We start from the raw sequence: 18,040 nt of genomic DNA, 5'->3' as shown, positions 1-18,040 counted from the left end.
GATTAAAACACTTTTTTATTGAAAACTATGGACCTACGGATTTCAAACGCATTCCGAACAGTTGGGGCAGCAGGGTCTAAGCACCTTAGATTTTGCATTTGTACATGTTCAGAGCTATTCGGAGGCACCGGATGCCGTGCTCACCACCATTGGGCGAGATACCTTCTTAGACTCTCGTAGATTGAAAATGTCAGAATCGATAAATACTCTACAAGAGTCTAAATCTTAGGCTAGGCTTTTTAGTGATTCACTATGTCTCTTAGCTTGTTCTAAAATCCATAGTAACCCACAGCCTCTTGTGGCTCATTGCTTTAATTAAAATAGTTAAGCAGAGTGATAAGGAAACCAACACTCAATGGACCACTCCATTCTATTCTGAACCACTCTGACAATGTTGGTGAGGGCTGTAATGATGGGGGAATGTTCCTGAACATAGCTCAATGTAAACAAAACGTAGGATTTTAATTCACTGAAAATGAGACTGCACAAAATTACTTATGGGAAAATCTTACTTCTGAGGGAAACATTGATATAGAATAAAAGTAATGCCACTCTGTTAAATTTAGAAATAGGCCTACGTACGTATGTGAGCCCCACACACACACACACACACACACACACAGACTCACCTATAAAGTATGACAGCAGGAGGGCCAGTATGCTGGCGGTTCCAATAGCACTGACGGCTGTGCATTTCCAGCTGCAGTACTTGCTGGGCTTGTGGAGCTTGAAGGAACCTCTGCTGAAGGTGCTTCTGGGTAATAGGCGAGGGGGCGGGGAGTAGACCGAACAGCCAGAGGCCAAAGGGTAACTGTGGGCGGGGCCGGATGAGAAGAGGGGCGTGGTCTGGGAGGACGGCGTCTTGAACAGGAAATGCCTTGGAGAATATAAGAATATAAGAATTGTTTGAGACTCCTACGTGACGAAAATGCATCACTTATGCTGCAAGGAAGCAGACAACTTCCTGGACCTTACACAAATAAAAGCCTGAAACTGTATACTGGAAAGACGCGATCAGTGTTTTGAATGCCTCCAAGTACAGATCTACAGATCTATGGTCAGATTCACTGATTTACTGACTTATCTTGAAAATCCAAACAGGATCCCGAATCAGAAAAAAGGGAATTTAGTCAATTCACACACTTTTTTCTGTGATATGGCGAAATTATCGTACATACAGGCATTTTTTTTATTATTGATCGCACATTGTAACAAGTAAGATTATCGTACAAATGCGATAATTATCGTACATCTGGCAACACTAGTTGTTTAGAACTATAAAGCATTATAAACACAAAATAAATTCCACATAGTTATAGAAAACCTAACATACACGCATTGGTGTAACAGTGTCACTTGGTTGTGTGTAATGATGTTCTGACAAAGAGGGTCTTGGTCCTTTTCAGACAGCTCCAGATTTCACTGTAACAAATTAATGATACTGTTTTACCTATTGAAAGGTTTTGGCGGACGACACCATTTCAATGGCATGACCATTGGACTGGCTGGAAATGCTGCGTTACACAGACTGGCTGGCTATTTCCACTGGTATAGTCAAAACCTGGTAACTCTACAGGAGGTGTATTGGATTGCTAGGTGAGGGACGCTATTCAGTATTTTAGCTGTGACGTGAGCGCCCCCTCCTGAGATACTTCCGGGTCCTACTTTTGTGTCGCTTTTGTGTCCCCATAGAGTTATACTGTGACGCTCCGTCGGACTAAATCTGAGACGAAAACAACCACGGAAGTCTAATTTTACCGCTTTCCTCGCAACAACAAAGCTGCGCTGCTCTTCCAAATCTGGCTGTGACAGGCCGTCTGCCCCACACGGAATACTATCGCCATTTTATTTCATTGTGTCAACTAAATCCTAATTAATGCAAACTAGATTCAACATACTCAAGCCTGCAAACATTCTAAATATGCCCCCGAAATATTTGACTGAGCAAATGGACTGTTGCCACATTCAATAATAATGATAATAATAGTCTTTATTGTCTCCACATCATTTTCTTTTTGTCATAGACACTTGTACAAAACATTAATAATTCTACTCGAGTTGGAAGCATTAAGACCCATTTTAACCCTCAATGGCTTCCTTTCTGAAAAATAACGTCATTGTAAAAAGATTCACGCGTTTAGATATTCTATTTACAATGAGATGCGGACGGGAGCTGGTGCCACTTGGACCCGGACGTAACGTAGCACTACAAAATGACGTCGGACTTAAATACTGAATACACATTCAAATATGATCTAAACGTGCTAATAATAATACCATCAATTTAACACGAAAAAGCAGATGCAGTATGCACATGATGCACATATTTAATGTATCGGACAATTACAATATGGAACACGTTACCCACTACCACTGAAGCACCCAGTAAGGCTAGTTTTAAAGAGGGAGTGCCACAATTATGTCTATGAGGTGACAGTATTTCATTAGACACCCTGGAGTAGTTTTTATATGCAATGGTGTATAGAGCGTCGCAGTCCCACCCCCTGCCAGGGCCCAGGAAATGATTCTCCATTCATTTTCCTCATAGACATTTCAAAAAGTATTTATTTAAAGACCTTTTAAGCCTTGTACAAAGCCAACTCTTGTCGTGACAAATCATGACAACAAACACATTTTTGAATTAGAAAGAAGAAGAAAACGGCAGGTTACAACACTTTTTTTGTTGTTTTTCTTCTTTGTAATTATGTGTTTGGTCCAAAATATTGTGTTTGTTGTCATGATTTGTCACGACTCGAGTTGGGTTTGTACGACGCTTATAAGGTCTTTAAATAAATACGTTTTGAAATGTCTATGGGAAAAATGCATTGGGAATCATTTCCTGGGCCTGGCGTCGTCATGAAAGGGGACGGGACTGCGACGCTCTATTAACTTTGTATTTAGGGTTTCTTCCTGGAGGCTGAACCCTTGACAGTCAAACGGGCCAATGAAATAAACAGTAATATAGTGACATCACACTATCAGTCCCTCCCCATAACCCCTCCCCCTTTATCATATAACTACAGCTGTGGGTGCGGCTTCAGTTCAGGTGGATCACCACCCATCACCACCCACTAGGCAAACCAGGCATACTTATTGAACTGGTGGGCGTGCCCACATAAAAACAACATACTAATAATTAACAAATACTGTACACTTTTTTGAAAAAAATATACCTCCTTATATAACAATAAGACCTGATGATCATGTTTTAGGGTGGAAAAAATCACAGCACTCCATCTTTAAGAAACTCATGCTTTGTTTTTTTTTGTTTTTTACTTTACTTTTATTGTCTTGAAATGTTTTTTATTTTTTGTTTTATTTTTTAGACTGCATGTTTTTATGCTGTTGTTTTTAGATATGTATTTTTATGTTTGTTGTGGATCCCATGCAGGAAGAATAGCTGCTACTTTGGTGGCAGATAATGGGGATGCGAATGAATGAATAAATGAATAAATAAACATACCGTTACCACATATAGCCTACTATTATACTCTAATGCAGCCTGACAGAGAGTCGCAAGTTTGATTTCCAAGCTCGATGACCTTTGCTGCGTAATGTGCGTGTCTCTCTCTCTCTCTCTCTCTCTCTCTCTCAACTGTGTATACTACAGTAAATCAACAAAAAGGCACCAAAAATATCTTTTAAAAAAAGAGGGTCCCCCATGGAGCGGAACTTGGTACTGCATGGGGGACCTGGATGGAGGAGGAAGCTGTTCACAGATCTGAGGGTGTGGGTGGGTGAATGTTTGAAGAGTAATGAGCTCTTGTATGTAGGGAGGAGTAGGTCTATTTTCAGTGGTGTTAAAGTAACTAAGAAAGGCACCTTTCTAGATGATATTCCCGATGGGAACTACAGATGCGGTACTTGTGCCCAGTGTGACTTTACGACCAAATGTAAAACCCACACATCCCCACAGAGGCAAATTCTTTAAGATCCATGGGGGTGATTATTACCTGTAGTTCCACAAATGTGGCATACCTTATTAAATGTCCCTGGGGTCTAGGGTATGTGGGAAAGACCAACAGACCCCTCTGCACCCGCATGAGCGAGCACCGCTCTAACATTAGATGCAGGGATGAACGGAATCCTGTAGCTCTGCACTGTTAACAGGCAGGTCACAGTATCAGCCAATTTCGCTATGTATGTAGGCATTGAAAAGGTGGACAAGCCCCCCAGAGGAGGCAATCAGGAGCCTGCTGCAACGCAAAATGTTTTATATTCATTATCTCTACACTATGGCTCCACATGGGCTGGACGAGGAGTTAGACATCAAACCATTCCTGTAATAGTCTTGTCTTTTTAATTGTGTATTTTACATTTTTCACTTGACTGTGTGGACTCTCTGTATAGGTCAGGGAGCAATTGTTTTTTATAAATTGTGGACAGGTATTTTGTATGGGGTATGGACACTTGAAATGGATTACGCATATGTGCTTTTTGCCAGGTGAAACCTGGACCTATTTTTGCTCTGCTTCGTTTTGACGACCTAGTCATGATTGGCTGCCCGAGTCTGAAGCCATACTCTGAAACGTCGCCTAAGCCAATGGGAGTGCCTCCTAAGCCCTGAAAGGCTGCAGCGCAGAAGTGTTAACCCAGAGCCAGACTCTGCAACACTGCAGTGTTTAACTCGCGCAGAGCGCCTCACAACAGTGGCTAATGTTATAAGCTAACTGGAGCTACATAACAAAACACAGTGATTGAACCAACAAAAGAACATCATAAATGCGAACAACGGCCGGGAGGTTGTGACAGAGAAACATGTTTTTGAAAAAAAGAAAGAAAACGGGGGACAGATGCACAATGAGCGAGTCTTTCACCTGGCAGTTAATGATACACGTGTCATTCTTGTTTCCTGGTGGCCATAGGGACTCTATGTATTTGTTGACTCTATTATTGCAAATGTCAAGCCCAAATTGGGGGCGATGTCCGCAGGTGCGTGCATTCAGTGATTATGTGTATCTGCCCACTTTCTGCCTTTACAGTATATACCTGTCTTGTGCACTGTTATTCAGTATACCTGACGAAGGCCACATAGGCGGAGATGTTGGGTTTTTAACCACTTGATGGTAATACATTATTTTGGGAGGATTCAAAACTTTCTTTTACTTTACTTTGCAATTTCTACTCCATCTCAGAGGGAATTGTACTTTTTACTCCACTACAATTGAAAACCAGAAAACGTTACTTTGCAGATTTGATTATTACAAAACATAGGCCTATACATTAACCACTTCAGCCCTATAATATACTTTGGCTATTTTCAAACAATTTCTATACACATTGACAGAAATGTGATATTATGCATTATTGACACATTTTACTTTTGCTACTTTATATTTTGATGCCAATACTTTTGTACCTATACTCAAGTAAATGTTTAATACCAGACTCCCACTTGTAACAAAGTATTTCTACATTGTGGCATTGATACTTTTACTCAACTAAAAATTCCGAGTGCTTCTCCCATCATTGTCTGTTTTGCATTGTACTTTGTGTGAGTACTGAGTAGCAGGACTTGGCATCGCATCCTGAATGAGACAGGGAGCCAGTGCAGCGAAAATCGGGGGTGCTGTCTATCTGTCCATCATTTACGGACTCTCATTAGGATCCTGGCAGCGCTGTTCTGGATGTAATGCAGCTTCTGAATACTGTTGCCGGGGACCCCAATGAAGAGCGCGCTGCAGTAGTCCAACCTGGAGGAGATAAAGGCACGGACAAGCTTCTCTGCATGTGTAGGGGTTGGAATGGGGCAGAGTTTGGAGATGTTTTTGAGATGTTAGAAGGTGATTTTGCACAGATATTTGATATTGTCATTAAAAGGATCAAACCTAACATCCAGACGAGGAGGCAAGTGTCAAGAGGGTGTATTTGTCAGGCCCCCGGGGGGGGCCTTTGTCCACACACAAACGTGTTTTTGGCCTACAAAAATGAATCTTTTTCAAAACTCCGGCCATAGTGTAGATTTAAAAAAAACTCCATTTATGCGCCCCGTGTCTCTTTGTCTCTTTAGCTATGGAGAGTAGTATAGCCATGTGCCTGTGGATGAAGCCTCACTCATACAAGTACAGTACAAGCAGTGAAATGTTGGTGTGACATGCTCCCCAGACTCTGAGACTTGTTTTGAATCTCTTTAGTTAGAATACTGTGTGAAGCTTCAATAAATGGAGACGTTTAGTCATCAAAATGTGTTTCTCGTCTGTCTTGACTTTATATTAAAAAATGCAATAAAGCCAGCTATCTATCTATCTATCTATCTATCTATCTATCTATCTATCTATCTATCTTTGCGTATATCATAGCATATAACCCCCGAATGTAGCACACTACATGTACACTACATGCCTAATGACAAATAAGCTCTCTAAATGCATTAAAATGGCTTTATCAATCTATCTCGTTCCTTTTTCAGCGCTTGTTGTGCCGCTTCAGCGTCGCCTGCCATGCATTCATTTTCTTCTCTCTCGACTCTCTCTTGGCCAGAGGAACGGGGAGGCGGGTGGGTGCGGGAGAGCTAAAGGCCAAGTGTTATCTGAAAAACTGGATCGCTAATAGGACGCGTATGCTGTGTTGTGAGCTAAAGGGGTGTGTCAGATTGAAAGCCATTTTCTTTCCTTCTTCAGGGATTTGGCAGCCTCAGGAAAAAAAAGAGACAACCTCTTGCTGACTCTTAAGTCTTGAGCTTTGAGACACCTCAGGCCTTTGCTTGACCGCATTGGGCAGTCTACTGATTATCGCATTGATACTGCCATTTTTGTGTGTGTGTGTGTGTGTGTGTGTGTGTGTGTGTGTGTGTGTGTGTGTGTGTGTGTGTGTGTGTGTGTGTGTGTGTGTGTGTGTGTGTGTGCGTGCGTGCGTGCGTGCGTGCGTGCGTGCGTGCGTGCGTGCGTGCGTGCGTGCGTGCGTGCGTGCGTGCGTGCGTGCGTGCGTGCGTGCGTGCGTGCGTGCGTGCGTGCGTGCGTGCGTGCGTGCGTGTGTGTGTGCGCGCGCTTGGTTTAAGGCCTTAAGGTTAAGGCCTTTAGACATTTATCTGTTAGGGTGAAGGTTAGGGTAAGGGTGAAATCCTTCTCCAATAGAAACAGAGGAGGAATTAGATTGAGCCAATAAGGATCCTGAGTTCTCCAATAGAAACAGAGGAGGAATTAGATTGAGCCAATAAGGATCCTGAGTTGCAGATATTTTAAAAGGCAGGACAGTATAGTTAATGACAATTTCCATTAGCATTATGACCTGGACCATTATTTTAAATCACCCACATCAGCTTTATGTGGCAAAAAATATTATAAACCCCATATAAAATAGGAAAGGAAATGTGTTTCCTTCAGATAATTTTTAACCTCATGCCATACACCAATCATATTTTGAACTGTAGGATTAGTTGTTCCTTTAATCTGATTAGATATAAGTAGGACGTGATTGCTTTAAGGAGCTAGTCTCAATATCTCTCCATGTCGGAGACTCCTCTGCTGCAAAGTAAAACACCTATATGTTCTTAATCTAACGGCCCAGTAATACCACAGCATGATAGGATACTGAAACCCTCCCCTATCACATGGTAAATATAGCAGGGACAAACATAGCCTGGGGCCTGCTATCACTGTTTTAACTGATAAATAGAGTTAGAGCTGTTTTTACTGGGTTACTAGAGGTACTGTAGTTCTGGTGCATGGTAATTGTGCAGTAACATTTTGGTAAAGGTTGATCATACCACAGAGCTGTAAAACATGCAGGTCTGTTTGTTGTTCTGTTTAACTATAGCATTAAAGTGGCACTACAGTATGTAACTTTCTGTTAATGAATAGTGTAATTTGGTCCAATCTGTATTGTGGAGTGGGTTAATGCAATATACTGTAACGTACAGTTGGGTGCCACCGATATTGTCCCTTATCATTTGACCCATTTAGGCCTGACCTCAAAATTTTTAAAAATCCTTCTAAATCCTCCAGTTTTCTGAAATAAATATTTTCACGATTTTTCAAAAATAGCAGACCTACAAGCTCGTAGCGCGCCACTCGGTGGCGCGCTATGAGCTTGTAGATCTGCTATTTTTCAATAGCTAAATTATAACATGTTTAAAACACCAAAAGGGGTTCCCGCCCAAAATGGGTTAACTGTCCTTTTGCACAGATCACGCAAACCTCAGCAAAAATAAAAGGACAATATCGATGGCCTCCAACTGTATACAAATGAGGCGGTTGTATGGTCTCCTTGCTCTTCTGGTAAGACATTTACATCCTGTGTCTACCGGCTAGGTGAGACATGACCTTTTACACCATCCTATTTCTGGTTTGGTTTGACACGGATTTCGAACTGAAGGTCAAGATTCAATGCATCCCCTGAGCAAGCAGGCAGGCAGGCTCTATTAGCTCAATGGTAAAGATTTCAGCACTTGTGCAGGAGACAGGGTTCAAATCCGGACTAGAACAGGAAAGTTACATTGTGCAGCTTTAATAGGAAAATGATTTCTGACCCAGGTGCTTTTTAAGGCTCTACGGTTGAAGGTCAAATTCTGAACTTCGGAACATACCTTACTGTAGGTTAGTAGTAAGTAAGGAGCCTTGCCGAGCCATGAGGCCCATAGGGCAGGAGCCTATCTCCTGTTTCTGTAGCGTGAGGCAGCTTGATGTACAAGTACACCCTGGACATGACGCTATAGTACCGTATGTCACATGGGACTTACCCCCAATCCAACCCTTGATGCTGAGTGTCAAGCAGGGAGGCATTGGGTCCCATTTTTAGTCTTTGGTATGGCCCGGCCGGGGATTGAACGTCAACCTCCCAGTCTCAGGGCAGACACTCTAACCACAAGGCCACTGAGCTGTAGGTTAGACAGACTACAAAAGATGGTCTTTCTCATTCCTGTTCATAAAGATAGCCTGATGAAGGCCATATAGGCCGAAACGTTGCTGGTTCCCTAATAATCTATTTAACTAATTATTTGAAGACAGTGTGCGGGAGTCCCTTCTTTTTCAGATTTGGAATGTGAAAGAAAAATAAATGGAGCTCCAGCGACAAAAGGAAGAAAGGGAAAGACAAGATAGAAAAGAGAAGCGGGAGGCGATGGTGAGGTTAGACCTGGAGATAGAGAGGATTAGGCATGGCGAGGGTCAACGAGGCACAGCGGACTCTCCACCGCCGACCGGGTGGAGACAGACAGTTGGAAGGTCTCCCAGGGGGACACACAGGGGAGCAGCCTGTGCAGGAAGCTTGTTAGCAAAGAGGAGCCAGGACAGAGGTTTAGAGGCAGACCAATATACCGGCTGTTATTTGACTTTATTGATCACATTGGTATCTGCAATCGTGCTGCCGAATGCCGATGTATTTTTGAAAATGTTATAAAAGGGTTAAACTGTTAGGTTTATGTTTATAATGTCTTGTCTTGTTCATAATCCTAACAAAAAGTTATTTGGGTTTATTTGTTTTTAAAAAGCCAATAACATTTTGGCTAAATATCAGTCAAAACATTAGTAATCAGTGGTCATTCAAAATAAATTGGGATCAGCATTGGACCTAAATATCTGGCATGGGCTCTAGTTACTTCAGAGAAGGATGAGGAATCAAAGGCTATTGATGTTGTCAAGGAGACAGGTGGCAGCTACTGTAGTGCTGCCTAGGCACTGGCAGTGGAGGCCATAGCAAGAAGGTTGAAGCCAGGGTTGTCATTTGGGGCATCAGGATGGAAATTAGCCCTTCGCTAAACCCCACCCCAAAAGTGATTGTCCGATGTCAATCCAAATATTTTAGCAACCATTGCTAAGGATGGCAAGCTTTCGTCACCCAGGTGGGTGAATAATACTAATTGCGTCTTACCGTGCATTACACAGTCGTTGAAGTTGATTGAATTGGATACTGTTTCTCCCTCTAACATTTCCTTGCATTTCTAGTTTACTGAAATAATGGCATGCACAAATTGCACATATGTCCAGTGCATAGACTACTGCAGGCTTTGCTGACTAGATTTAGAAGACATTTTGAAGCTCTTGCTACTGAAATGATCGATTATTTATATGGAGAAATCCTGTCACTTAACATGCATCTCAATGGGTGAGAAGGACAGCTTGCCATCACAGAGTGGAGGTGAGGCTTATCTAAGGGCTAATTGCCATCCCATAGTCTTCACATTTAACTCTTTGAGAGTTTCATGGATTTCTATATAGTTTTTAGACTTCTCTATGGCAGAATGGCGTTTTTGAATGATTTATTGAAAATTCTCTGCTGTGAATGTGTGACAACGAAAGACCTTCAGAGAAAGCTTGGCTTGTCTGCTTCCAGGAAAAAAATGAACTGAGTTGATAAAATGTTTAGTTGTGGTGTTGGAAGCCATTTAAAAGAGCCTGCATTTACACTGGGTAGTGTTTCTAGGACAACAAAAAAAGTTATGACCGGTTGAAGTTTTATTTTCTAAATAACTTTTTTTCTGCTGGGCGTACATAGCCATGCAATATCTCATTTTAAAGGGTGAGTTGTCTAGTTCAATTAAAATAAAATAAAGTTTCTCACATGTACCACTGTAGATATTTTGCCATCTATAAATAGCATGGTCAGTCATGATCAATCTGACCTATCCAGCTAAAAGTCCCCCTAGCTCTGAAATGGAACATCATATAAACTCAATTCTTTTTTGGGGTAAAATTAGACATTCTAACGCACATTTTGATATATACCATGTTTACATAGTCTTACCAGTACCGTGTCTATTCATGCATGTATCTCAAAAACCTGTTGTGAAGAAACAGTTTTGATAAAAAACTCATCCAAGGACATTGTTTTGATATGACTTTGTGCCCATGATATGTATCAAAATATAGACTTGAATGTATACTGTATTATAACAAAAAAATTGGGTTCTTACCATCTACCGTTACAGAGTAAATCACAGTTGAAACTCGCTTAGTCAAACCATAAACCTCAGACTAGTGAACAAAATAGCCATGACAGGTCTAACTCATTGTAAAAGCTTGTCTTTTATTTTTTATGACTAACATAATACAATTATAATAAATATTACAGAAAATAAATAGGCCTACATACAAAACAGTTGTCCCCAAACTCCCCAGTGTCCCCAAACCACTGCATTCCAGTTGTTCTTGACGGTGTGTGTGTGTGTAGGCTAAATTTAAAAAAAACAACAACTGAAATGAATGAATGCATCCGGTTCAGTGTCGGAGAACTCCATCGCAGTCTTGACTCTTCGTCTTCATCATCATCATCATCATCATCCTCCTCATCTGATGCCAGTTCTAAATATATAAAAAATAAACATTTAGCTGTAGTCAGCCCGGCCAATAGCCAGTTGGGGGGGGGGGGACGTAGGCTATCTGACATCATCGTCATCATCATCATCACACGGAGACACACTAAACAATGTACAATCATGATTGTATACAATATACAATGAATGCAATTATCATGCAAGCTCAGACGTCAATGAAACGTCATACAGATCTTATATAATACGCTACTGTTAGCTTCACTCCCCGTCCCCCCTCCGATCCTTGTAGCAACGTCATCATAACCACGCGTTGCTTCAGTAAACGATGCATGTTTGTTCTCCGTCTTTGTAGACAGTAAATAAAAGGAGCGAACATTACTCTAAAGATCAGATCGCCTATAAGGCACGCTACAATATAAAATACTTGTACTGCCATGCGTGCATGCCTGCTACGATACATTTGTACTGCACAAACCAACCGATCGACACCAACCCCCCCTCCAGCCCTTAGCCAGCACCAATGCACCGACCAACACCATTAGCCAGCACCTTCGGTGCTGGCTAATGGCTGGGGGCCATCGTGGTGAGTCATTCTGGCGTCATGATCTGACTAGTAGTAGTAATTATCCAAGCATCTATTTGTAGCGATCATCTTATGATTTCTGATCACTATAGAAGGGCATTTTCTACAATAAGATTACCTCAAAACATTCCGGGTTGATCGTCTTCTTCAATGGTTTCCCGGTATAGCTCATCGGACGACGATGGGGAGACAATGAAAAAAGGAGGGAGGGAGCAGCGAGTCTCGCTGTAAGCACTGGACCAGGGCTACTCCGCCTGGAGAAGGCGACTGGGACGCGTATGGATCAATACTACTACCACAAAACTCGCTCAAATAAATAGTACTGCTTTCAACTTTTTCTGCTAGAAAATCGCTCGGGCGAGACGGCAAACAGGCAAAACAATGATAACTATGAAGACTCCCTCTGCCCCCACTGTTTACAGGGGGTGGGACCAGCTTCCAATGGCAACACGTACACGTGTGTCACGTGACACGGGTTTTCTGGGTAATGTAGTTGGAATATAAGCTCAGGAATTTAAACAGCGCTTCGGAGCATATTAATATGTTTAGATTCATCAAAAACTGTGAAGACGCCAATTGGCGTCATTGATCATTTACGGAATTCTGATGAAGACGCCAATTGGCGTCTTTCATCTTCTAAGGGTTAACCTCAAATTCAGTTATTTCATAATTATTGTCCCCGATTTTGAATTGTTTTTGCAGATTAATCAGATTTCATCGCAATCGATGCCCGTCCATCTACTGTACATACAGGTACGTGATGTAATTTAGATAAGAGTTTTATTGTATGCAACTATTAATTTAACAACCACTTTCAACCTGGCATCCCGATTTGGGGAATGTCATTATAGGCGAACATTTTCTCTTTTCGCCCCAAACAAATAAGCGAAAATAGTTGATCTACATTCTACAAGCTCTCAACAGGTCACTTAATTGGCAAAGACATCCAGTAGAACTAAGTTATTTTATGTGTTCTGAAAATAGCAGATCTACAAATTCACAACATTGTGAGCTTGTAGATTGGCTATTTTCAGCACACACAGCAAGTGTAAAATCTGCCATTACGACGCCATCAAGGCGCCAAAATACATTTTTGTCGACAAAATCAACTGTAGGTTCAGTCGACTAAAATCTAGAAGAAACTAAAAGAAACTTTTCAGATGACAAAAAATATGACTAAAACTAAATGAAATGTGACTATGACTAAAGATTATGACTAAATCTACATCAAAATGTGCTGTCCAGATCAACACTGCTCTAGTGTAGCATGTCAGGTTGCCATGCAGGGAGGTTGAGATCAAAGCTAAAGGTGTTGAGCCTGAAAGAGCAGGGGGTGTTGTGGCTGTTGTTGAGATGGGGGCCTAGAGCATTGGTTCTCAAAGTGGGGTCCGGGGACCACCAAGGGTACTTGAGGGAGTTCCAGGGGGTCCCCAGCTAAATGATAGTTAGGAACCAAATGGACCCTTATGGGTCTGCAACTCAAGAGTGGAACCAAATTTGGTTAAATTAGATTTTACAATATAAATTGGGGTCCCAGAGATAGAAATGCCATTAAATGGGGTTTCGAGGCCTAATGCATGTCACACTGGGGGTCATTGAAATTAAACAGGTTGAGAATCACTGCTAGAGCCGTGAAAGTCTTCTCTTATGCGGGACCCTGGCATATGTTTTCAAATGGGGGTCCGCGGCCAAATACATGTTGATTTGGTGGTCCTTGACATGAACCGTTTGGGAACCACTGGCCTAGGGGCAGTGTTGCCTCAAGCCCAGCAGTAAACAACTTTGTTGCAGACTCTCAGTGCCGGCCTGGGGAGAGTCCAGTGGCAATGACAGTGAATCATGAGCAGCACTACATGGAACACCTAACTAGTGCCTGACAAAATACCTGCGCAGCAGACCAATAGATTCTAGCAACTCAACCACTGTCTCAGGGGCTTCCAAGGGACAAGTGGCTTCATAGCCTCAGACTCAGAGTACAGTGATAAATCGTTTGTTCCCTCTGACAATCAGGCATAGAAACAAACAGGCCAGGGGGAAAATATATATAAAATATTAAGTTTGGGAAACACTCTTTCTATTATTGTTATCCTATGATTATTATTATTATTATTATTATTATTGGGCTACAATGTCTGCGAAACCGGAAACATCTTTATTCCTATGTATCTGTACACAAGATGTAAACCATAAAGGAACCTTGACCTTGAGGATACCGGAGAACTCGGCAGTTTACCAAGTCGCCGCGGCGAAAATTCTTCATCAATGTCTTCATCATTATGCTAACATGCTGTCTTCATCAGTGTAGTATGTCAAACTCACAGATGTTATAGTTAATTCCCAAAGTGATCAAATTATTTTGTGCAATTAAATGGTCAGCTAGATAATGATAAAAAGTTGAGTATGTGAATACCAATGATAAGTAGGCCTACCATTTCAGGATATTGTTTACTAATGAATTACATTGTTTCGGTACTTTGGTGTTTAAACTTTTAGCATTCCTACTTTCTCTAGTGTTAACTCTAAACAACTATCCTCTCTCTCTCAATTCAATGCATAAATTAAGGTGAAGTAAAACTAAAATGCACTAAATTGCGGCGAGTTGGTAAATTGAGTTCTCCGGATACCGACCTTGAGCATGGAACAGGCCATCAAAAGTACACCCCAGTACTTTCTTAACACCTCCTATAAACCTATAAACCGCCACCTATAGCTCTAACAGACATGACATCTCCTGGTGATGTTGTGTTTCAACTACCTGTCCCTTAGACACAGCTTGCTGACAGTTCCTGTTAGGGGACTCCAGTCCCTACTATCTGCCACTTTGTCTACAGGACATGATATACAGTACCATATCGTTGCTGTCAGGAGGAAACCACCTAACTCCATATTTATTTATTTTTTAATAAATCAGTGCTATTGAACACCCTTTACGCCTGTGTGTTGGTTAAAAACATATTGAACCAATGAAAAGTAGTAAATGGTGCTTCGAAAAAAAAACCTCTTAACTCCATTGGACCCTCAAAATGTCAAAACAGCAATTCCACCACCTCTCCCCCGTTCATGGAACTATTTGACAATATATAAAGTCACAACACCAACTTTGATGAGGCAGTATTGCTTTGTTTTCAAATATAACGTTTTATTAATTTCCAATTTCCATTTTCCAGATAAATGTATATTTTTCAGTTTCTGAAAAATTAACATTTTGGAGTTGGGTGGTTTCTTCCAGACAGCAGAGAAATAGCCTACTCCTGTATGCAGTATATATGGTCAGGATTAAGGCCTTAGAGGTGTCATTTTTTATATGTTTCGTGTGTGTGTGTGTGTGTGTGTGTGTGTGTGTGTGTGTGTGTGTGTGTGTGTGTGTGTGTGTGTGTGTGTGTGTGTGTGTGTGTGTGTGTGTGTGTGTGTGTGTGTGTGTGTGTGTGAGTGTGTGAGAGAGAGAGAGAGAGAGAGAGAGAGAGAGAGAGAGATCTCTTCATCTGATCTCTATCCGGGAGATGGACCTTAGGGAGAAACGATATACTCTCTTAAAAATAAATGCCACGGATAATGTTTATCTCGAATGGGCCATATGTGGAAAACTTGCAGCAGCAATTGGAAATGTGAGTTTGTCAGTTCTAATCCCCAGACTCCAGAACAAACATATAGTTGAAGTGACCTGACCTAAAACTGACCATCAGGCATGACAGCATGAGACCTCTAGGCATTACAATCCTGTTATACCACACGAACGCGTGCTCACAGCGCACACACACACACACACACACACACACACACACACACACACACACACACACACACACACACACACACACACACACACACACACACACACACACACACACACACACACACACACACACACACACACGTCAGGACATCAAACCGTGCTTTGATCTCACCCTTTGATGGAGTTTTACTCTCTCTCCTCCTTTCTCTGTCTCTATCCATTTCTATCTTTTCCACCCACTCGTTTTCTTGCAGCATGTGCCAAGCTGACCCAGCAAGACGTGTCGAGACACAATGGAGCAGAGCAGAATGAAGTGCGTACACATAATAGAACTTAAAGAGAAGTTAACGTAAAAGCAGTTATATTTAACTGACCCTGATTTCTAACGCACGTCTAACGATTAAGGCAGTTGTTGAAGAGCGGAGCAGCCAATCACATCATTTGCTGAGGAGCAGAACAGCCAATTAGGGTGCACCACAGAGACAGCAAAAGGAATTAAGATCGTGGATGATCAAAGACTGGCATTACTAACCTCTATAATCCATGACCATTTTTTTCCTTTCTTATCTCTTTTTTAACCCATTGAAAGCACATTGTGACCACATTAACCATGCATTATTGTATACTTTGGCTATTCAGAAATAGCAAATATGCAAGCGGCTTGTATATCTGCTATTTGTATCTCGAATTTTTTTGCAAATCTTTGAATATATAATTGTTTTTAAAGCGAACATTTTTAATTCAAACCTTTGCTTCTGCTGGAACAACATATTTTGAGATGAGGATCCACGGCCAAAAACATATAATTTTGGGGGTCCTTGACATGAAAAACGTTTTATTTTTATTTTTCAGAAATATGTTTCTAAAAACAAGACTTTTGTAGAATCGGCCTCGGGTCTTTCTTAACGGGCAAAATTCTTCACAAAATGGTTAATTAATGTGGTTTGCATGAAAAAAACTGATTTATGACATTTCAGAAATGAAAAGAGTGATGCCTGAAGAAGGTCTTTGACCGAAATGTTGCCTAAATAAAGTGTTCGTATTGAAGGTACAGACGGTGTGCGGGTCTTTTTCTGAATACATTGAGCCCTGCCTACGCACCCGTCTCAGAGCATTTGAGGTGTGCACAAGACTTTGTTGCCTAGAAATGAAAAGAGTGCCACAATGCGATTCCCATGGTGGAACAAGGCACTGACAAAATGATTGACACTCATTATGGGACCAAAAGTGAAGGTGAAAGAGAACAGAGTCCGCACACTGGATCCAACTCCCAAAGGTATTGTTCAATTTCACCAGTGGTGGAAAAAGTACTCAAATGTTTTACTAAATAAAAGTATCAATATAGAAATATAGAAATAAAGTCAGAAATTCAAAATTTACTTGAGTAAAAGTACAAAAAGTATTGACATCAAAATGCACTTCACAGTACCAAAAGTAAAAGGACGCATTATGCAGAATATCCAATTTCAAGTTTTGAAATGTATAATGTGTAATGAAATTAGATCTACAAGCATCGCAGCGCATTGTGAGCACAATTGTGGTTGTTTGTGGGTCGGGAACACATTTGTATGGGTCCCTTTACTTTTTGGTTTCCTAAATTTAGTTTTTAATTATTATTATTAAAAAAAAAAATGAATTAAAAACAAATTAATTTTTTTTCCAGTAATTTCAAGAAGAAATCAAAGAAAAATCTGAGACATTCCATTTGAAAACAAATCTACAAAGCTGATCTACAAGCTCGCAACGTGGTGCGAAGCGGCGCCTTGTGCGCTTGTAGATCTGCAATTTCCACTAGTGTGGGTCCCGGGCAAAACGTCTAATCTCTCGACTCGACCCTGAAAGGTTTGGGAGCCGCTGCTGCTCTAACTCACCTGGTTTCTATCGGTACGCTGCTGTTGAGTGCCCAGCTGTCCTGCAGTTGCACTGATTCCGGCGTGGTGGGCCCATCCCCCTGGGTGTGTCCAGCAGGGTTGTGGGTGTTGTTTCGGCGGTTAGCCAGCGTGGGTCTGTTCAGGGTGCTGGCTGACGACTGGTGATGCGTTGATGATGAAGAGGTGCTCCGGTTGGGAGTGCTGGCCGACGTGTGAGGCGGCGGAACAGGAGGCCGCATGGATGACTGGCCGAGGGTATGAGAACCTGAAAGAGAACAGGAAAGCTTGCAAAGTTATCACCAATCGATTTGCCACTCACTTTATGCATGCGCAATTGCGCATACCGTATATACCCTCTATATGTATAGTTATATATACTAATATAGCCCTGAAACATGAGAGTCACCATCATGACAGTCACGTCAACAACACGCAACAACACTACAAATATAAATTGCTCACCCCTGGGCCACGGATGTTACAATTCTGTTATGTTATAATGGCCACCGATCGGATTAAAATACTTTTTATTGAACAATCCGGAAGATACGGGTACGCTACGTATACCCGCTCGAGCAGAATTGTATCATCCATGGCCCTGAGGAGAGCACTTTATATTTGAAACCATGTGAACCATGGCTAAT

General features: G+C 41.5%; 1 protein-coding gene across 1 annotated transcript in view; it reads right to left on the bottom strand.

Annotated features, from left to right (window-relative positions):
* LOC306928124 (teneurin-2-like) overlaps positions 1-17,635 on the bottom strand; it is a gene marked incomplete at both ends in the record, with an annotated part of 99,598 nt that extends 81,963 nt beyond the window's left edge. The window contains 2 exons of the mRNA XM_079508045.1: positions 630-877; positions 17,397-17,635. Of these exons, the coding sequence (XP_079364171.1) occupies positions 630-877; positions 17,397-17,635 (487 nt within the window). The remainder of the gene's footprint in view (positions 1-629; positions 878-17,396) is intronic.
* Between the last annotated feature and the right edge of the window lie 405 nt (positions 17,636-18,040).

The sequence above is a fragment of the Electrona antarctica genome (assembly GCF_951216825.1).
Source record: "Electrona antarctica genome assembly, chromosome: 8".
NCBI classification, from domain to species: Eukaryota; Metazoa; Chordata; class Actinopteri; order Myctophiformes; family Myctophidae; genus Electrona; species Electrona antarctica.
The sequence above is the reverse complement of the archived record's forward strand: the minus strand, read 5'-3'. Positions and strand labels throughout refer to the sequence as shown.